The 22,086-nt window shown below is 47.8% G+C and overlaps 1 protein-coding gene across 1 annotated transcript in view; it reads right to left on the bottom strand.

Moving 5' to 3' along the window:
- LOC101995761 (adenylate cyclase type 1) overlaps positions 1-19,189 on the bottom strand; it is an 86,537-nt gene extending 67,348 nt beyond the window's left edge. Inside the window, exons 1-4 of the mRNA XM_005359221.2 lie at positions 19,162-19,189; positions 18,588-18,682; positions 16,980-17,098; positions 8,032-8,143 (exon numbers count right to left, since the gene is read on the bottom strand). Coding sequence (XP_005359278.1) covers positions 8,032-8,143; positions 16,980-17,098; positions 18,588-18,682; positions 19,162-19,189 — 354 coding nt within the window. The remainder of the gene's footprint in view (positions 1-8,031; positions 8,144-16,979; positions 17,099-18,587; positions 18,683-19,161) is intronic.
- Between the last annotated feature and the right edge of the window lie 2,897 nt (positions 19,190-22,086).

The raw sequence follows: 22,086 nt of genomic DNA, 5'->3' as shown, positions 1-22,086 counted from the left end.
GGAGGGAGGGAGGGAGGGAGGCAGGGAGGGAGGGAGGAAGGGAGGGAGGGAGAGAGAGAGAGTTAATATACAATTTACCAAAATCAGGAATAAAAGTGGTGGGGGCTGCAAAGACGGCCACTGAGGAAGGATGTGGAAGTGTGACAAAAACCTTACTCAGCAACTGTTAATACCTGGAATAAGTTAACACCTGGAATAATTCCTTAAAATAAATACAAATCATTAAAGTCATTTGAGAAACATACCTTAATCGACCCTTCTGAATTTGCAAATTTCCTATCCTACTACATATAGAGAAAGAAAGACACCAACTTTACACAGGCATCTCGAGAGCTGGACAAGAGGAAGCATTAACAAACTCAGCCTTGAGATCACACTTGATAGCATGGAGAGATGGAAGAAGAAACGCCACAGATGAAGATGTTAACACAGATGGGGAAGGTTCTAGAGAGATGTCGGCAAATCAAAGGCAAAACCACACAAGGAAGAGAATAATATCACAAGTGTACGGAGGCCCCAGGAACACATAGGTTGTTTGGTTGTTATTTTTTTTTTTAGATTTATTTATTATGTATACAACAGTCTGCCTCCACGTATGCCTGCATGCCAGAAGAGGGCACCAGATCTCATTACAGATGGTTGTGAGCCACCATGCGGTTGCTGGGAATTGAACTCAGGACCTCTGGAAGAGCAATCAGTGCTCTTAACCACTGAGCCATCTCTCCAGCCCCCGCACAGGTGTTTTTACAGGCTAACATCAGGCATGCATCCCTCATGCAGTGAAGGACACAGGAAATCAGGAACATCCCTACAGATGCATGAGGGGGAAAACCCAGGAAAACACAACTGGCATTTCAGATTTAAAAAATAAATCAGAGGAAAACTTGAAATAAAGGGAAACTGTTCAGTTCAACAAAAAACTCCACAGAAACCCCACTGCTAATATGATTCTTAATGACGGAAGAATGCAGTGATGCCCCAGAAATCGAGAAGAAGCCAAGAATGCTGCTCTTTCACTTTCATCTGATATTACACCAGAGGGTCTAGCCAGTCAAATGAAGCAGGAAAATAAAAAATCAAAGGCCTCCTGATGGAAAACAAACTGAGCTAAGATGCATTCATGTACAAACGTGACCACTGATGTGAGAAGTCCAGTGGAAACTCCACTTTCAGAGCAATAAACCAATATAAAAACTTAATTTACATTCTGTTGTTCATAAAAACAACTGTAAGCTAATATTTAAAAATCAACATGAATTATGCTATCAAAAGTAGGATCTACTTAAAGGCATATCTGAGGAAATAAATGAAACACACAAAAAGGAAAAAGATTTAAAACATTTGTATGTTGTGAAAAAAAATCACACATTTCTAAAGGAAAACTAAGCACGTTCTATCAACGCAGAGATGAACTATGTTCACGAATCAGAAGTTTCGACATCTGTAGGTGTTGGTTCTCGCCAGATTCAAAGTACAGTTGTAACAGGCAGCCTTTGTGGGAGAACCAGAGAAATGATTCTCAGTGTATATTAGAAAGTACAGCGCCTAAAGTCACCGGTGTCACCTGAGAAAGAACTTCCCAGTTTGTTGGACCACAACACCTGAGCACAGACCACCATGAAGCTATAGGACCAACGGGCAGTCCAGGTGTCAAGGCAGACACACGGAGCAGTGGAACAGAACAGAATGTCCAGAAAGACCCCTGCCCAGCTCTATATGAAAAGTGCAGTCCCTAAAAATTTGATATGGTAAAATGTTGAGGGTCTGCAGGCAAAATAAACGGCTTTGATCTGTATATATAAAAATTAACTCAAGATGTATTGTAAACATTATCAGGGCATCTGTAGGCCCTCACTGAGGCAAACAGTTCTATTAGATTTGCTTCCCTACTGGACAGTGCAGGCCCGGCTTAGGCAGCTGGCAAGTAAAGCAAGGGATAAGATTAGCTGCCCTTCTCTGTCACGTGTGTTTCTCCAAGAACAACATCTTCATAAAGTTACTAAAAATGTACGCACACGAAGAATATGTGAGAACACAATGGATTTGTGGGTGAATTTGCCTGGGCTCCTGAGGGTGGTTGTTTTCGAGTGTGGACACAGGCCTCAGAAAATACAGAATATATACGTTGGCTCTCTGTGCCGCAGTCCGAGCCTTAGGAAGCAAGTGTTAGGAACACGTGTTCACCTCGGCGGAGGGGAGCAGGGGGGCAATCCCAGCTGGTGAGGAGCACACTGGGTCTTGAGCCTCTGCAGAGTGCAGCCTGATTTAATCACCGTGGCCGTGAGACAGCAGCTAATTGACAGTTCTCTAAAACAGACCCAGCCAGCGAATGGGCCTGTTCTGCAGCCAGTGTTATCTGGTTATGAATTAAAGACCTTGATGGGATTAAATAAAGATGAGCTAATATCTGGGGAGAGAACACCCTAATTTTTTTCACACTGAACTTCCAGATATTTGTGCCGCTCTGACAGATGGCCTCTCTTGTGCTGGGTTCCCTGGCCAGGGTGATGATTATTATTATGATCTTTATTGCATGGCAACCCTGGGCTAGGCACTAGCCTAGAGATTTTAGAGTTTATATTACGGGAGTTTTGTTATGGAGCTTCTTGCTACAGTAATCCCTTGGAATAGTCAGAGCTACCCTCATTTCTTTCAGCAAAAGACCAAAACTCAGAGCGAGTTCAGCGTGTAGTGAGCTATGCATATGTATTTGTATGTGTGTGTGTGGATACATACATATATATGTCCCTCAGAAATATCAATGATATCACCTTAATTAGGCAATAAAAAGACGAATCTCCATAGATATGATTTAGTTAAAGATCTGAAATAAGAAATCCATCCACTGCAGAGTGGGATACGAGGGAGCGGAGGAGGGGAGAGGAGGAAAGGCCACTTGAGGCAGAAGGAGACTTGGGAGACCTGGCAGGAGCCAGCAGAGGGTGTGTGAGGCAGAGGATGGCCTCTCTGGAATGCCTGCAGGAAGAACAGCTCTGCCAACAGTACTGATTCCAACTGCAGGCTCCAAACCTGTAAGAACAAATTTCTGTTGTTTCAAGCTTCCAGATCTTCATGGGACATTGCCAGTGCGGCCTTAAAAAACCAGCACAATGACAGACATTGGGCAAGGACAGTGCAGACGCAACACAACAATGCAATCCTATAAAACAAACAACCTGATAGACTACTTAAAATGTTCTGCTCTTCAAAGAATACTATTCGAAGGAGCAAAATATACAAGGGGAAAAAAACCTGCAAGGCATGCGTCTGAAGAAGGGCCAGCTTGTGGACCATTATGAACTCTTGGGCAGGGCACAGTAGCATACACCTGTGATCTCAGCACTCAGGGCTAAGATGGGGTGATGTGAGTTCGAGGCCAGCTCAGACAACACAGTGCAACCCCAACCAAAACATAAAAATAAAATAGACGTAGTCTCAAAACCCCACAGTTTTGAGATCAACCCAATTTATAAAGAAGAATGGTCAAAAAAAAAACAAAAAAACAAAATGGATACTTCTCCAAAGATGACGCATGGATGGCCAACAAGCCATTAAAAGATATGCATGGCTTGTTACTAGGGAGACCACACAACCATTTAAAAGCCCAGCCACCGCAGAAGACAAAGATGCAGAGAAACTGGTACCACACACTATGGTTGGGGACGTGAGATGGCAACAGGCAATCTGGAAAGTACTGGGTTCATTTCTTAAAACACTAAATGTAAATTCAGCAAATTCTGTCATCTGCCTCCTCCTACGCATTTACACAAGAAAACGGCAAGCACTCACCGGCACGAAGTCTTAGACACAAATGCTCTCGGCAGCTTTATTTGGAATAAGCTAGCCCAGAAATAACCCAGATGCCCATCAGGCTGTGAAGAGACAACAAGCTTTGATTCAGCCAGACAATGGGATGCTTCTAGGTAATGAGAAGGATTAGAAGTATTTTCTCTGAAGGGCCCTCCATGCCACTAGAAGAGCGAGAAACGAGAAGCCAAGAACAGAACAGAGCAAGCCTTGTTCTGGAGAAGGCAAAGCCTCTGAGAGAAAGCTGCTGCAGGAAGGTGTGGGGCGTAGCCAGCACCCAGAAGCGAACACAGCCTGACACCTGGCACCCAGGCAGTCATGGGCAGGCACTTAGGAGCCAGAACCACACTTTGGTCCCTGTTTGTTCAGAGAATGGCATGCATCAGGCAGAGGAAGATACGCATTGTTTAAACCTTTCCTTTGTTCACAAAGACTTCCACAAAAGACAGACTTTTCTCAACAAAGATCTTCCTCCAAAATACCCAAACTCAGCTCACAAAGTACTATGCCTTCCTTGGGGGGCTGTGGGAGGGGCTCTCATACCCTTCTCATACCATGTCCCCAAGCATGGAAGGAAGGCAGCAAGACCAGAAACTGTGCTGGGCCCCTGGAGACTATGGGACCAGGAGGGGTGCATGAAACCAGAGTCTTGGGGCAGTCAAGGTGAGTCTCAACTGGGTAGGAGGAAGATTCGGGGGGTCAAGGTAGGGGGTAAGAGAACACCCCCAGGCCCAGCATTCTGCATGTAAGCATGGCCTTTAGCAAGCCGTTCACTCAGATGCTGGCCACAAAATCCAGTTTGTAAAATGAAGATTTCCAGGTATTTGGGACGCTGATGGTTGGTTCTGGATCAGGCCCTGGGAGCTACAAACCCCTCCTGGGAGGAGAATTGACAGAAATGGCTAGAGCTTTCATTCCAAGGACTACCACACCCTCTGGCAAGGCTGAGCAATTGCAGAAGGGCTACCTGAGGTTGGAAGCATACCCCACATCCACATGACATCCATGTCGCCCTCCAAAGGCCAGTCAGAGGTGCGCTTCTTCCCAGACACATCTGTGAGCCACATTGCCACTGACTTTCTCTCCAGGTGCTCACCGGGCCAAGTTCCCAAGATCTCACAGTCATAGCGGAAAGAAGGGGTAAACAGCTCTTAGTGGCTGTCACAACTGGGAAGCAGAGCCCTCAGTAAATGCAAACGCAGGCATGCTGGTTCTCATCAGTGCTGGTCTGCTCCCTGCTTGCTCAGCAGCTCTAGAGGAGGTTGCTGCAGCCGTGGATAACGGCCCAGGCTTTTCTGACTCTCCTCATAAACAGGCACCCTCAGAGCTCTACCGCTCTCAGAGGCCAGGCCAGTGAGTCCAGAGGCCACTGAAGCAGACATCTTGGTGTGGCATTGTCTCACTTGATAAATTCATGTGGCCTCTGCTGTGTGCCAGACTTCTTGGTCATAACCGGGACCTCAGAGCTGATTTGGAAATGAGTGTGGCTTGCCCATAGATACCTCGTCTTAGAGGAAAACAGCCACACAAGGCAACAGGATGAACTGGTGGCCACCTATACCTCTACTCCACAGATAGCTCAAAGGTCAGAGGCCAAATAAGAAAGCCCCCCCCCCCAGGAACTGCCTTTGGAACTTTGAAGCACCGGTGGGTACCAGTTCTACCCTAGGAAAAAGGCTTTGAAACCACAAGGCCCTGGGGAACTGGCTTCACCATAAGCATCTCATTAACAAGGCACAGTTACCTGCCCCGCCTGTCACAGGGTATAACTGGGCCACCATTACCTACTCGCGTTGTCAAGTGCAACCAAATCCAAAGTCCATGCTCTTAAAGTTCTACCTTGATTTTGAGGATCTGTATCCAAGGTGATACATCTGGTCTCTGCCTACCACTTTGAGTCCTTGTAGGAGACTACACAAGTTCTGGGAAGTTCCTAAGTGAGGGAGCAGACATCTGGAGCCGAGAGAAAGTGGGTCCTCTGGGGGATGATGCTGGCCTCGGGGACTTCCTGGATGAACTGCATAATGGGGATGGGGGACCCATCCCTCCCCACACACACCAACTTTTAGGCGGCACAAGCTCAGGGCACAAGAAAGGAAAAAAAGGGGGTCCTGGTAGGGTCAACTTTGATCCTCTGATCAGAGCCTCGAAAGAATGAGCTCCCTAGTAAAGAGCAGAAGTCGGGGACAGACCTAGGACCACCGCTGGCTACGTCTGTGACAGCTCCGGGCTGCGGTCTCCTCAGAACTACCCCGCGCCTTGTCAAGATGTGCTTTCTGACGCAGACGCAGAAGGGCTTCAGACCTGCCCTCGCCTCAGTGAGCTGCACGCTGTCGCCGACCATGCCAGCTTCCCTCCTCTCCCCACAACAGCCCTCCATCGTGTGGGGCCAGAAATCCTTTACACCACAGCAAGACCCAGGGACTCACCTCAGAGTGCAAGGGAAGCTCACATGAGGACAGGCACAGCCCCACTCAGAGGGACCAGACAAGGCTGCAGAGACCTCACAGACCAGTGTCCAACAAAAGCAGCAGATGGAAGACAAGCCTTTCCCAGTTAGGGGTCCTACAGCACCCTGACTAGGACATCCTATGGTACCCCAGGAGGGGCTTTCCCAGAAGAAGTTTACACAGACAGCAACTTCACCATCCAATTCTGAGATGTTCGCCCCAGCAACATTCCATGGGACCTCATCAAGGGGGCATGGGGATAGTTTCATGTCAGCCTGACACAAGCTAACGTCATCTGAGAGGAGGGAGCCTCAGTTGAGAAGACGCCTCCATAAGATGGGGCTGTAGGCAAGTCTGTAGGACATTTGTTTAATTAGTGATTAATGGGGGAGGGTCCAGCCCACTGCGAGTGGGGCCATCCCTGGACTGGTAGTCCAGTGTTCTAAAAGAAAACAGACTGAGCAAGTCATAAGGAGCAAGCCAGTAAGAAGCACCCCTCCATGTCCTCCGCATCAGTTCCTTCCTCTAGGTTCCTGACTTGCTTGAGTTCCTGCCCTGACTTCCCAGCTTGCTTTAGGTTCTGGTGTTCACTACAACAATAGCGTCCATAGCTAAGAGAAGGGAGTACTGTCTAAAATTCTTGCTGCCACCCTTCCCACCTTAATCTCCTCTCTGCCCAGCTTGTGGCTACTCCCACCTGCAGTTAAACATTAAACCTGCTGTCTGGTGTCTGCCAATAACCTAACCCGTGCCCACTGAGTCTCCTTACCCAGCCAGCACTGCACCCAATTCTGACAAGTCGCACCAGCCCTGGCTGCCCATCTCACTTGAAAACTAAGAAACCCTTTCCTGCTGCCTTCGCCGAGGAAATGGCTACCCATGCCCCTCAGTTTCCCAGCACCCATACCCCACCGGGGTCAAGGGTAGGAAAAAGAGAATGTAACTCCACAATAAACCCCTTCACCACCTTGAAGGGTAAAGATGGTTAGGAGGTAAGACAGGCAGTAGCACCCCAATAAATTACATGCTCAAGTGTTCCCACCTCTGCCTTCTGCTCTCTCCCTCCCTCCCTCCGTCAGTGGTTCCCACTCTTCCTCAGGTACAGGTGGTGTGCTGTGGAACTTGCCCCCGCCTACACAGGCTGGGAGCCAGGATCAGTGTAGATCTACAAGACGGGTGAGCTACAGGGATTTCAGCCTACACAGTAAAGTTCCAGAAGTGCAAAGGACTCCTACACTAGGTTCTCACACAGAGACATGGAGCCCAAGGACAGAGTGCCACCCTTCAACAAGGCTTACCTACCACAAGTGCCAAATGTTAAGAATTCCAGCAGGAAGCCTGGTGAGCATCCCCAACATTCCTAGCATCAGCGGGGGCTGGGGAAGGGGGAGTCTGCAGTAGAATCACCAGGAGCAGGGGTTTCAGCAGGGACTGGGGGAAGAGGTAGCAGGCATTTTCCAGCTCAGAAGGAGGGCAACCCCAGAGCAAGGCCAACCCCAGAAGAGGCACAGGTAGAGAGGGGGCTGTGATTGTCCCAGGTGCACAGTGCCAGGCTGGCCAGGGCCAAGTGCAGCCCGCAGGGCACGGTTCCATCTGAACGCCTCTTGGAAGGAGCCAGTGTAACTTGTGAAGTGCAGGTACCAAACTTAGGCCTAACGTAGAACCACTGACCAGTGAGGCCCCTATACTGCAGATACCGAGGCTGGCTGGGCAGAGCACCACTCCAGAAGCGCTTTGGCTTAATCAAGAGAACAAAAGCAAACATTGTGCTTACCGTGGCTAACTCATCGAACTTGCCGAAGAGTTCGTTGAGCAGTTTCACCAGCTCCTGGGCCGTGCACTGGGATGCCAGACCTGTGAAGCCCACGATGTCTGCAAACAGGATGCTGCAAGAGGAAGGGGATCCAGGTCACCTCTCCTTGGTCACTTAGGAAATCATGAGCTAAGAGTTGCACAGCCTTTTCCAGCTATACCCTTGCTTCCTCCTGAAAGCTGACTTGTAGACTTCCTTGTACATGGAAGTTTCTATCCTGCCAGGCCCCACAGGCATTCAGTCCCAAATAAACACACAGAGGCTTATATTAGTTATAAACTGTTTGGCCTATTGCTCAAGCTTATTACTAACTAGCTCTTACAACTTATATTAACCCATAATTCTTATCTATACTCAGCCACGTGGCTTGGTACCTTTTCTGAGTAAGGCATTCTCATCTTGCTTCCTCTGGGTCTGGCTACCAACTGTCTCTTTCCTCTTCCCAGAATTCTCCTAGTCTGGCTGACCTGCCTATACTTCCTGCCTGGCCACTGGCCAACCAATGTTTTATTAAACCAATATGAAGACAAACCTTTATAGTATAAAAAAGTATTATCCCCCAGCACTTCTTCTTTCTTTTATAGGCAAGAGGACCTAGGCTTAGGACAGCTGCGAGGCACACCTCTTGGTCACAGAGGGATTAGTTGCTGGGCCACTTGAGCTTGCCATCCCTCATGCTGACCTCTCACCCCACATAGGGAGCTCTTACTAACTTCCCAATAGACCAGCTCCCTTCCCAGAGAGCTCACCATGGGCATCTACACTGGGGCCAGGGGCAGGAAGTAGAGTGTCTAGCTTTTAAGAAAGGAATGGTTGGTCCATTCCCACCAGCCATCTTCTCCTTCTGCTACATGGATGCATGTGCCCATCAGAGTGTCAGAACCAAAGCCCTAAATCACTGTGTAGAGCAGTGGTTCTTAACCTGTGAGTTGTGACTCCTTTGTGTTTGGAGGGGGGTTTCAAATAACCCTTTCACAGGGCTCACCTAAGACCATAAGAAATATGGATGTTTACATTATGATTCATAACAGTAGCAAAGAAAAAAACTTTATGGTTGGGGGTCACCATGCATGAGAAAGGATATATATTAAAGCATTTGGAAAGTTGAGAACCACTGGTGTTGAAGGTTCATAACCCCACATGACACCCCCCAAGTATTAGGTGATTATTTATTGCAGAACTGGGGTCAGTCTCTAGAACATGGTGCCTGCTCAATTTTCTACAGAAGATAAGATTCTAAAAGGTATTTCCTATTATTTTCTCTTTCAAAACGAAAGCATATTCTGCAAACATATGAGAGATGAAAAATATTGTTTGTTTTTAAACGTTATTTAGCTTTAAGGTCTGTCTTTAAATATGCTGCTCAAATATTCAGAGCTTTCCCATAATTTCAGGAAGCGAGATGCTCCACCTTCTGCACCCCTCTGTGGGAGCTACAAATGTCAGGCAAAAAGAAATGAGCGCTCTTGTGGACAACAGAGGATGTTGCCAAAAATAAGCCAGGCTGGACAGTACCGGAGGGGAGCAGGGGTTAGCGCTGGGCTCTGGCAGAACAGCCCCACTCCACCAGCTACAGCAAGGAAACTGTCTGCCCTTCCTCATGCACACTTCTCATCTGCGACGCGGAAATGAGCGTGCACATGTCCATAACCATGTATAATATTTTTATCACTTCTGTTTTTAAATTTTTTCATAGAGTATATTTTAATCACATTCTTTCCCCTCTCCAGGTTCCTCCCCCAACCCATCTACCTAACTTCATGTCCCTTCTCTCTCTTTAAACAACAAAAAACACAAAACACAAAACTAAAACCAAACCAAATTTAAAAAAATAAAATTCAAGCACGAATGCATACACACATAGAGAGAGAAACCGAAACAAAAAACAAAACAAAACAAAACATGGCGTCTATTTTGTGTTGGCCAACTATTTCCGAGCACGAGGCTGGGTGCTCCACTGATTTTCCCTCTTCCAGCATCTTTCAGAGTTTATGTTCACTTCCCGTCCCCCTGCTGGGATTTTGTGTGGCTTGAGGCTGTGCAGGTCTTGCTGTGGTGTCACAGTCTGAGTTCAAACAGCTGTTTCCTCCTGGTCCCCCATTCACACTCATCTGAAGTGTTATTTACTTGCCGGCTGCTCACAAAGGGCTAGCTATGCTGGACACGTGCTTGGGATGGACCATAAACAGGAGATTCCAATAAATACCTCTGCCCTCGGGATTCTTCTGGCCAGGGGAAGGGGACATTTGAAATATGTCAAGGCATTTTATTTATCTGTGGTGGAAAGAGACAAGGAGATGGTTGAGGGGCCTAGACTTCCAGCTATGAGCGGACCAGCTTTGCCAAGCAAGAAGAGAGCAGGGAGCTAAGGAGCCACGGAGCGAATGGGGCTTCTGCAGAGGGGCCAGTGCTGCAGCTCCCGTGTCCTGGAGGACACAGAGTTCTTCCCTTTTTACTCCAGCCTTTGAACGTACCTTCCTGCTGGCTTCTGGCCCTCATCTCCATAAACCGGGCATCATCTCACTCAAGACCACTTCTAGATAGGCCTCTCTCTCCTGTTGCTTTCAGATTCTGCCTGCATCTCTGGGGTCATCACTTTGACTAGGATATGCCTTGTTGTCGGTCTCTAAGTTTATTCTCTTTAAAACACATCAAGCTTCTGGGATAAATAGATTAATATGGTGGGGGTGTTGTTTTAAGGAATATTTTTAGTCATTGTTTTTTCGAAGGTCCTGTCTTCTTCCCTTGTCTAGGGAATCTCAACACGTGTGTGTTGATAAGCTTGATAGCACCTCACAGCGTTCTGAAACCCTTCCTATTTCTCCATTTTCCCCACCCTCCTGCTGCATGGCGACGCTCCTGGCTCCGCCATTAAGTTCTCTTATTCTCCCGCTGCCGGCTCAAGTCAGCAACTGAACCCCTCCAGAAAATTTTCACCTCACTTGTATGTCTTAAATTTAGAAGTTCTATTTGATTTGGTTATTTTTAAAAGTCTGCACTGTTGGTATCCTCTGTTTGGTAAGGAAACATCGCCATGGCTTCCTTTAATTGCACAGACAGTTTGAACACATTTAAAATCGCTGACATCAAATGTTCATCTAAGAATCCCAATGTCTAGGCTTCCTTGGGGACGGTTTCTGCTGACTGCTTGTTTTGCTCATGTATGAGCCATGCATACTTTTTGCAGCATATCCAATATATCTGAGAGCGCAAGACAGCAACTCTAGAAATGAGTCTCGCCCACCCCCATCTGAGGGTTCTGGTCACGACTGGTTTGGACGTTCTTTGCAGACTAATTCTGCATAGGCTTGGTCTTCTGAAATTCCCACATCTGTGCCTAGACCTTTGCACAGGACCTCCATGTTCATTCCGTGCCCAGCTGTCCCTTTCATTTGCACAGGACCCCCATGTTCATTCCGTGCCCAGCTGTCCCTTTCATTATTTCCAGTCACCTTGCTGCCTGCCTCAACTGTCACCGCTGCCCGAAGCAGCTGCAGTGCTGAAGGATCACCTGGGCTGTTTCCAACGAAGGCGCTGAGCGGCTGAGGCTGTGGCTGAGGCGGGGCTGAGTCAGGGCTGCTGGCAAAGGCCAATGAGAGGGCTTCCCAGGGAATCCCCAGGTCAGCAAACCCTGACAATTCTGAGTGCAGAGCTTTGAAGGGGTACATTCTCAGCCTCCAGAGGCTGTGGAGCTAAAGAGAAAGAGCAGGGGAAGGATGCTGAAGCCACAGAGTCCCAGACTTGATGCCCAGTGGTTTCTCCCGAGGACACACTCCTGGGTGATTGCCGGAGTTTGATGAATCACCAAGCTGGATCTAATTCCAGTTACTCCTGCTATTGCTGCTATGAAATCATTGCCAAAAAAACAATGTCATAGAACTCAGCCCATTTTTCTTTCTAGGATTTTATACATTTCAGGTTATAATCAATTTTAGTTGATTGTGTATATGGTATCAGATGAAGATCCGATTTCATTGTTCCATGTGTGGATGGTTGGCTTTTCGAGCACTGTCTACTGAAGATAACCCTTTCCTTATTTCACGTGCACTCTTGAGGGCACGTTGGGTACATGTATTCTGGGTTCCTTATTCTATTTCATCCTGTCTAAGTTTCTGTTTTCATGCCATACTGTTTCAATCATGACAGCTTTGCAGTATAATTTGTAGTCAAGAAATCCAGTGCTTTTAGGTCAGAAATATAGTATGATTTACTTCTCTCGAATTTATTGAGATTTTTTTAAGTGACCTTGTGTGTTCTGCGATAGAGAAAGAGTCACAGGCACTTGAGAAGAATGTAGATTCTACTGCTGAGTGGGATGGTCCGGTCTGTTCCATCTACTGGCACCAAATCTACAGTGTTATCATAGTCTTCCTCTCTCTCTTTGCCCTTCTGTCTGAACGCTCTGCTTACCATCAGAGAAAGTGGATTACTATTGATTTGATGGACAACTCCCCTGTGGATGCTTGCTTTGCATATTTCAGTGTTTTGTGTTGGGTGTGGGCTTTTATGACTGTTATTGCAAACTGGCACCTCAACCATGATGAAATGCCATCTCTTCTGACCATGTTGGCATGAGTATACTTGCTCTCCCATGGTTCTCGTTTACACAGACGCTCTTCTCCACCTCTTCCCCTCCAGCCGGAGGTGCGTCCTCATGAAGCAAGCTTCCTGCACACGAAGTATGGTGAGACTGCTCGGTCACTGGTTTGACTTGTGTCTGTTTGACCCATGTTCCCATCAGCCATTCTGTCTTTTGAGTGATGGGGGATTTTACCCCAGCTACACGTAGAGTATTGATGGAGAAGGGCTCACACTGCCTTTATGGCTCACACTGCCTCTTGGGCCTGTGGATCTTTTGTTTGGATTCTCTTACACGTTAAGCTGCTGTTTATTGGTTTTCTGGATTGGAATGCTGTGATTATTTTCTCTTTTTTGTTTCGGTTAACTTCTTGATATCATACTGCTGTTCCATCACACAGAAGAAAATCTACAATTCAATACCTCTTCCATAATCTGCTCACCACAGTTTACATGTACTTGTATCGTATATTAAGTTATTTAAGAACCTCTGACTTTTAACTTTTTCACATTTGTTTACCTGTTTGCCACATGTTTACCTGTCTACCACATGTTTCCAGGGGCCTGCAGAAGGATCTCTCAGGCGTGGCACCTCTGGTCTACGGAGTTTCTGTCGTGTGCTTTAAATATTTGGAATATGTCACTTACGCGCTCTGCCCTGCATGTTTCTGCCTAAAGATCCATGGACAACCTGATGGGGATTCTGTTATTTACAGGAAGGCACTTTCTGCTGCTATTTTCAAAATTCTCACTTTGTCTCAACTTTACAGGATTTTATCATGTAAATTTCTTTAAGTTCATCGTATTCGGTGTCATATATGTTTCCTAGTTCTGGAAGCCCATTTCTGTCTCCACATGTCTATCTGAAAAGATTTTCTAAAATCTTTATGGTCTGGAAGGTGGTGGGCACAAACCTTTAATCTGATTTCAAGGAAAACCAGGGATACACAGAGAAACCCTGTCTTTTAAAAAGGGGGGAGAAAGAAAAAGAACAAACACAAAAGCTTTTGTCCCCTCTCCCACTCTTCTCCTTCAGCAGTCCGTATGATGTGCCCAAGGCTGGTGTCTCAAGTCCTCTTAACCTTCCTCCATTCTTCCCGTTCTCCTTTCTCTTTCTGACCCTCTGCCTGGGACTTCCCAGGGACCTGTCTTCCAGTTCACCGATTTTTTTTTTCTGCCTGAGTCCCTATTCTCCTCTAGGGAATTTTATATTCGGTCGTTACGGTCTTAAGCTTTCTGACTTTGTACTCCTTGGTGCTTCTATTTCCCTGCTGAAATTTTCATTTTCCTCATGCACAATTCTTTTCTAGCTTCATGAGAGCTATTTTTATTCTCTTGTGAAGCAATGCATGTAAGTGCATTTTCTCAGATCTGTGTCTGCAGGTCTACCTTCCTCCTTTTTGGGGGATGCTTTTGCTTGGCTCTTCTTTCCCAGCCTGCAGAGAGCAGTCTCACGGAAGAGAGAAACCACGTCACTTATTCTAGTCAAGACGCTCTCTGTGTCCCCAGCAGGCAGCTGTGGGTCCCATCAGTCCACTCTGTCCTGAGCAGGGGACACATGCGTGAGAACTGTGGCATTCTCCAGCTCAAGCTCCACCTCTGTTTTCCCAGCAAATCAAGACTATGTCAGACTTTTCGGAAATTCAGGACTGAACTGCAGATGCCGCTTGTTTCGGCAGCCCCAAAGCAGCTGGGGAACGGGTCACGCTGATGAAGTCTCTCCCTCCCAGCGTGTGGATAGGAAAAGGGGAGGATAGAGAAGAACTTGAGGGACAGGATGATCGAGATGGGGGGGGACAGAGATGGAGAGCAATGAAAGAGATATCTTGATTGAAGGAGCCATTATGGGGCTAGCAGGAAACCTGGCACTAGAGACCCCAGCTAAACCCTAAGCAGTAGTGGAGAGGGTGCCCAAGCTGGCCTTGCCCTGTAGTCAGATTGATGACTATCTTAACTGTCACCATAGAACCTTCATCCAGCAGCTGGTACCACAGAGGCAGAGACCCACGGTGAAGCACTGGGCTGAGCTCCCAAATCCAGTCGAAGAGTGGGAGGAGTGAGAATATGAACAAAGAGGTCAAGACCATGATGGGGACACCCACTGAAACAGCTTACCTGAGCTAATGGGAGCCCACCAACTCTGGTCTGACAGGGAAGGAATCAGCATAGGGCCAAACTAGTCCCTCTGAATGTGGGTGACAGTTGTATGGCTGGGGCAGACTGAGCGGCCGCTGGCAGTGGGACCAGATTAATCCCTACTGCTTGTACTAGCTTTTTGGAACTCATTCTCTTTGGATGGACACCTTGCTCAACCTAGATATAGTAGGGAGGGCCTTGGTCCTTCCTTAAAGCAATGTGCCTTGCCCTCTCCGAGGAGTGTATGGGGGTGAGTTGGGGGAAAGGTAGAGGGAATGGGAGGAGGGGAGGGATTGGGAACTGGGATTGGTATGTTTCTAAATAAAACAAAAACAAAAAAGATAGTTTTATGTCAACTTGACCCAAGCTAATGTCATCTGTGAGGAGGGAACCTCAACTAAGAAAATGCTTCCAATAAGATGGGGCTATAGGCACGCCTGTAGGGCATTTTCTTAATTAGTGATTAACGTGGGTAGACCCTGGCTTAAAGCCCAAGACCCTGGGCTGTGGTCTTGGGTTCGATAAGAAAGCAGGTTGAGCAAGTCATGGGGAGCAGGCCAGTAAGCAGCGCCCCTCACAGCCTCGGCATCAGCTCCCTGCCCAGACTTCCTTCAGTGATGGATTACAATGTGGAGGTGTAAGCCAAGCAAACCCTGTCCTCCACAACTAGCTTTTGGGCATGGTGTTTACAGTGATAGAAACTTAACTAAGACACAGGGAGGCTGCAGAGCTAGTTTGTGTATTTGTTTATCTCTCTGCTGTTGAGCAAGCAGAAGGCTAATGCTGCCTCCTCCCTCAAGTTACCAGAAGCCTCTCAACTGTGACACCCTCCTACAGTACGCCCTCCAGGTTCTCACTGAAACATCCTGGTGGCCGGCGTGCCTGCAGGGCAAGCCGCTGGGATACTGAATTATGTCTCTTCCCGCTAACAAGGAGTAGCAGGTGCGATAAGGGAAGTACACCAAATGTGAATGGCAGCTAATCCTGCGTCCAGCCCTCCACCCCCTGCCCAGGGCATCCTGCACATTCGTTTCACATGGCTGAATCTCAATTTCCTGATTCCCACAAGGCAGGCAGCGATGCCAGCTGCTCACGGGAGGGAGAGGATAGCAAACAGCCAGGAACTGAGCAAGGAGCGTCTCAGCCCTAATTCTGGGGCTGTCAGAGTTCACATGCTGGCTCTGCGGCTACTCTCCAAACAGCTGGGCCCCATTCCACACCACTTCAGCTTCCTCCTCTGCGGAGGGAGGAAGGCACTCATCCCTAGGAAACCGTGCGCCCTACAACAGGGAGTGAAAGAATTCACAGGTATGTACAGAGTAAGAGCTGTGAGCTGATTAGCCACAGGCACTCTGTACCTTGATGCCTTCACAAGCGTTCACTAATCTGGGATGAGCCAGCCTGTGCTCCCCAACCTAAGAGAGTTTTCCGGCATGGTTTTGTGTCTTCACGGACACCAAAACCCAGAAGAGCACAGAAGAACGGAAGAGAAAATTGCTCTGTGTCCACTCCATCTCCTGAGTGCCATTCACACGGTGGCACTCCCAAACAGGTGACAGCTCAGCCACTCTAAGTGCATTAATCTGTCATCCAAAGTATGTTGAAAAGACGGTACAACCCGCTAAGACAGAGGTTTCAACAGAATCTCTCTAAGCAGGCAAGCAAACTTCAGCCAACGTATCACACACACACTGGTTCACATGGAAGGCTTATGTTCCTTTCCTGTAAAATACAAACGGCACCTCCGACCTCCTAGAAGGAGAAAGGGAAGGGTAAGACCCCCATCTCGGTAAGACCCCCATCTCGAGAAACACTCCGCCATGATTCAGAAATGGAGAATCCCCAGTCCACAATAAAAAAAAAAAAAAACTCACTCTTTGGACGAAGTTCTGTCTCCCTGCCAACGTAGGAAGTGTGAGTATTGGCGGAAGAAACGTGAAAGAACTGGCATGTGCCACCTAAGAAGCCACAGCCTCCTCTACATGGGACCAGCTTCCTTGTTGGACACCCACCCATCGCTTCTCAACCACACTGCTTCTCTCCCCCTAAACTACAGAGATATTCTAGTTCCTCTGCCCTCCTCCCTCTCTCTCCCTCCCCACCTCTTCATCCACTTCCCAGCTCCTCTACCCCCCCACACACACCCAACACACCTTCTCACCCTCCCAGTAAGCTGCTGAATGTGCCATCCCTACCTCACGTTGTCATGCCTCTGGATGTAAATCTTGTGGAAAATCCTCTCAGGGGGCTTCAGGAAGTCTTCCTTCATCTCCATGGCGACATTCCGGGGCAAGAGGCTCATGAGCAGCCGCTCCTGAGTAGAAGAAATATCATTTGTTAGACAGCAAGGACATCCCCCATTCCTGCTAGCCCTGGAGAGACACTGTTAGGTGGTGGTGGTGGGGTCTACAGACCCTGCTCAGGCAAGCCAGCACACGCCCAGGCCTGCAGGCACTGCCCAGACTCCAGAGCCCCATGGACCGATACTCAAACATGGACTTCCACGGAGCAAGCAATTGACTCCAGCAGCCTAACCCAGCATAGATGGGCCTTACCTCACAAACATGTTTCCAGCCTATACCTGAGCACAACTCCTACCAAGGCCCCACTAGGTCCCCTTCCCTTCCCTCTACTGGTCCAACAGGATCCAGAAATAGTCCTATAAAGTCTGACCCCTTGTTACAGGAAGAAACAGCCTCAGGGACAAGATGACCCCTTCTCTTGGCCATTGTCTTCTCATGCCTCCCTGATCTGTGTAGGGTAAGCATGTTCTTTCTCTCCCCAAGAGAAAAGAATAAGGGTATGGTTTGTTTCGAAGGGACGAAGCACCCTGGCGAACCCACCGGCACCCTCCCTGGCTTCGGGTTCCTGTCTGCGAGCTGGCCTCTGTCTCTCACCTTCCAGATGTGACCTTCCCTGATTTCAACCCCAGCTTGTTCTGATCTGCCAGGCCTGTGCTGCTGTGTGCTGGATCTGAAGTATAAGGGCCCCCTTTTCCCTCAGGCCTCTCATGTCCTATCCCATGTTGCCTTGCAAAGGAAGACCAAAAATGGTCTTTAAATCACAAGAATGGGGGGAGGGAAATGGGAGGCGGTGGCGGGGAAGAGACAGAAATCTTTAATAAATAAATTTAAAAAAAAAATAAAAAAATCACAAGAATGGGGAAGAACAATCTATTGACTGTGGAGGACAAGGTTGAGGGAGGAGGCTCAATCCCTGCTCTGACTGGATGCAGGCTCTTCCCCAGACCCCCACCCACCCACCCTGCTGGACTCATCCTGTCTGGGCCAGTGTCCTGGCCATCCTCCTTCTGCGGAGCTGTAGCAGTCATGCCACGGGCTGCATTCCTCCCCTGCCAATCTCTGAGTCTGTCCCGGACCATGGCCTACGGCGGCTGTGAGAGACCACGTCTCTGACTATAGGCAACTGCAACCCTGGTGCCTTTCTCAAGGACCTAAGCCTCTGTGTCCACAGAGACTATCAGGGCAATAGCTAAGAGGCGGCCACAGTCCCTGAGAGCCTAAAGATTCCAGGAAGTAATGGAAGAGTCCCGCCCTTCTGTTGCACACAATGGACAGTATTGAATTTGCATAGCTCATCCTATGAATACAGAGCACAATGGGAACACTGGGAAAACCCCGGAAAGCTGCTAATACAAGCAAGCTTATGTTAGGAGAAAGGAAGAAAACCAGGTGCATCACTGGAGGATGATTAGGGCGAATCTGTGCATCTGAGGGAAGCCACCAGGGTCCTGCCCCAACGCCACATGTATAAGCACGGTCTAGTGTTGTCTATAAACCTACCTGCACCAGCCGCACACCAGCCCACGCCAGTTCCCATCCATCTCCTTGCTGATGGACCCAGACATAGACAGGTAAGCTGGAGAAGGCAGGATCACCTGTTTACAAGTTGGGTCACAAAGAAAGAGGACACTGCCCAGGCCACTTTCGGGCACAGACAGAAGGCAGAGCATGATGGAGAGTCGCCGGGTCCCTTCCTACACTACAACCCTCTAGGGATGCAACCAAAGTTGAGGCCCCCAAAGGTGGGCCAGTAATCAGCTGGGCTGGGCTGAAAGGAACTTCTGGGGGCCGTATTCATTAATATGTCAGAAATTAACAATGCACCAACCTTGAGCTTCCGGAGAACGTTACAGCCATGAGATCCAAAAGCACAGGCCAAGTGGGAACACAAAGATTCCGGCACACTCAGAAGGCCATGAGAAAGGCTACCAAAAAGGTCACCCCAGAAGCATGGAGGAAACGGGGGGCTCCTTGAGCTGAGGATGTAGAGGCAGGCTGCTGGCTCACATTCACCCCTTCTTTCACAGCTAACCCTCTCCCACATTCCCCCCTGAAAGTCCCACAACACTCTCACCACAAACCCACAGGGGGCCTTGGACCATCGCTACACTGCCTGCAGTGTCCATCAGTACAAGCAGAGTTGCAGGCCGAAGTGCTGGAGCAGTCAGACAGGGGGATACCGCCCTCCAAGGAATGGGGGTGACAAGAGGGACATAGGAGAGAAAGGCTCCTGGAACCGCACACAACCTCTAACATGGAACCCTGAGACCCTTCACGCGGGGAGCTGAGCCATGGCGTGGTGGCTGCAAGAAGCAATTTTGGCAGTCAGTGGTCATGTGACTGGCCCGTTACACCTGCTCCGCTGCTAGCATTATTTTCATCAGGATTTTTGGCTGCCAGGGTTTTCCAACCTCCCAAGCAGCTAGCTGTGGACAAGAAGATATAATTCTGACTCAGAATTAAAAACTTTAGAACGCAACCTGATGGAGCACAGACTGATGCAGCAGCTGTGGGAATCAGTGTGGATGTTCCTCAAAATGTTAAAAATTGATCTATCATACGATCTCGTTAGACAACTCCCGGGTCTCTTCTCCTACTGCAAAGACACTGGCCCACCCTTGCTCGCTGTTGCTGTATTCCCAAGAGACAGGAAATGGAAAGCCCAGATTCCCGTCAGCTAGTGAATGGATGATGAAAACGCCACACAGATACACAATGGAATGCTATCCAGCTATACAGAAAAACGAAATTACGAAATTCTCAGACAAATGTATGGAGCTGGAAATAACCACTCGGAGCGAAGGAACAGAGACTCAGAAAGGCAAATGCCATATGTTCTCTCTCCTGTGGAGATGCTAGCTGCAAACCTTTAGATTTGTGCATTTAAACTGGAATATCTGCAGAAGTAAAAATAAAAATGGTAGGGGCCCATGGTGGTGGGTTTCAAGGGCCAGTGGAGAGAACTCAGGTGGCAAAAGGGAGGAAGGAGAAGAATGGAGCAGGAAGGATTAAAGGGTGGGGGAGGGTCAGGAGACGAGGAAGTCTATGGAGGTATAACAGGAAAGCCCTTTGAAAAAGCCACAGGGAACCGTACTCTGTAGGAGTTTCCTAAAATATACACACATACAAGAATAATTTAAAGGGAGTTCCCCATAACAGGGAGAAAATACATCATAGGCTGTCAAACAAAAAGCCCAGTGCCAGCTCTAGGATACCTCTTTTTGGGGACAATGAGGTTCCATAGATGCTCCCCAAACACTATAGGCTAATGCTCTTGTGTTTGGTTAACGTCCAGCACTTGATGGTGACACCCCATTGCTGAAGATCGCACACACTTGAGTCACAGAACATGGAGAAATCAATACATTTCTGAAATGAAAGCTTCATCCTCCATGCTGCCAGGGGAGAAAGGCAATCTTACCTGGCTTTGAACCCTGAAAGCTACAATAATGACTGGCCTGGCAAGATACGGCCACTGGTTCCACAGTAGCATGGATGTCCTGGGAGTAACCAACCATTTCTTGCTTGAAATGAAGTCCTGCTTCACAAGACAAAACTCATATCTGGTACCATTAAGTAGGCTAAGAATCTGTGACTAGTCAGTCGATCATAGTCTCTAGGGTAGAACTTCCTGCTATTTGCTAAATGAAAATAGAATTAAACTGCCCCCTAAGTACTTATCTTCATACTCATAGATTAGTGCCTCTCTCAGCCTTCATCACAGAAGCCCCTCTTTCCAGCATATGGTTATTATTACAGAGATTCATAACTGGTCAGCATGCAAGGCTAAGAGACTGCAAAATTCTCAGTCCTAAATGAGACATCTACATCACCCCCTTCCTCTCAAGTTGGAGGCGATCATCAAGAGGAGGCAGAAAGACAGCAGAACCAGAGGGAGTGGAAAACTGCAGAGAAATGGTATTTTCTGAACATGGGGTGTTACACACAAGGACTCACAGGGGCTATGACTGCATACACAGATCAAGCCGACCAAATCCCAGCATGGATGGAAGAGGGGCCTATGAAGTTCCACCCTTAGCTGAGGGACTATTGGCACTTGATGGCTACTGGGGAGCAAGAGTCAATTTTCTTTAGGGATGTGGACGGAAGATTACCTATGTTTCCGAGACAGCCCCACCCCCACACACATGCCAGCTGCACCGGACTTGGCACATTTAAAACAAAAACAAATAATACAAAAAAAGGAAGTACTGGTGAGGTGGTTAGGGGAGGAATTGAAGATAAAATAATGAAATTAATAATTTACTTTTTTAAAACATAAAAATCAAAATTGGAAAGCAATAGAGGAAAGACACATTGATCTCTGGCCTCCACATGCACACACACAGGTGTGTGCAGTACACACGCACACACATACACACGCCATAAGCACATGATAAAAATGAAAAGAGATGACAAGAATCCTTACCAAGATGCGAGCAATTCCCAACACATAAATGAACTGCATTTCCCACCAAATGAAATCTAACCCAAGAATGAGATGCTAGCTCAGTACTGAAATATCAATGCTATACTGGGATAAGGAAGAAAATAGCAGCAATTAGTACTGATAAAGGAAACAATGAAATGTAGCTCTTATCTACGGTGAAAATCTTTATAAAGGAGAAGCCAGGAACTTCCTCATATTGACAAAGGGAAGCCCCAGGAAGCCTACAGTTCACACCACACTTAATGGGAGAACTTCAGACCTTCCACCAAAACAAGGAATGGGGCAGTGACTCTCACTACTTGCATCTGATGTCACACCTGGCAAGCTAGTCAGCGTGGGGAGCTAAGAAAAGAGCTGCAGGACAGAAGAAGGAGCACCAAGTATATGGTGGTCTCATCTATAAAAACAGAACCAATATGCCTAGGACAAATAACCAATGTCAAAGAGTCACATAGGCAAACCGCCCTTCAAGAACCCCCCACATTTCCACACAGTAGCAATGAACACGTGCACACTCACTGTTTACAAATGCTCATAAGGAAAAGCCCA

This window comes from Microtus ochrogaster, linkage group LG1 (genome assembly GCF_000317375.1).
Source record: "Microtus ochrogaster isolate Prairie Vole_2 linkage group LG1, MicOch1.0, whole genome shotgun sequence".
NCBI lineage: Eukaryota > Metazoa > Chordata > Mammalia > Rodentia > Cricetidae > Microtus > Microtus ochrogaster.
Note: the sequence above shows the minus strand (reverse complement) of the source record. Positions and strands in the feature narration are given on the sequence as shown.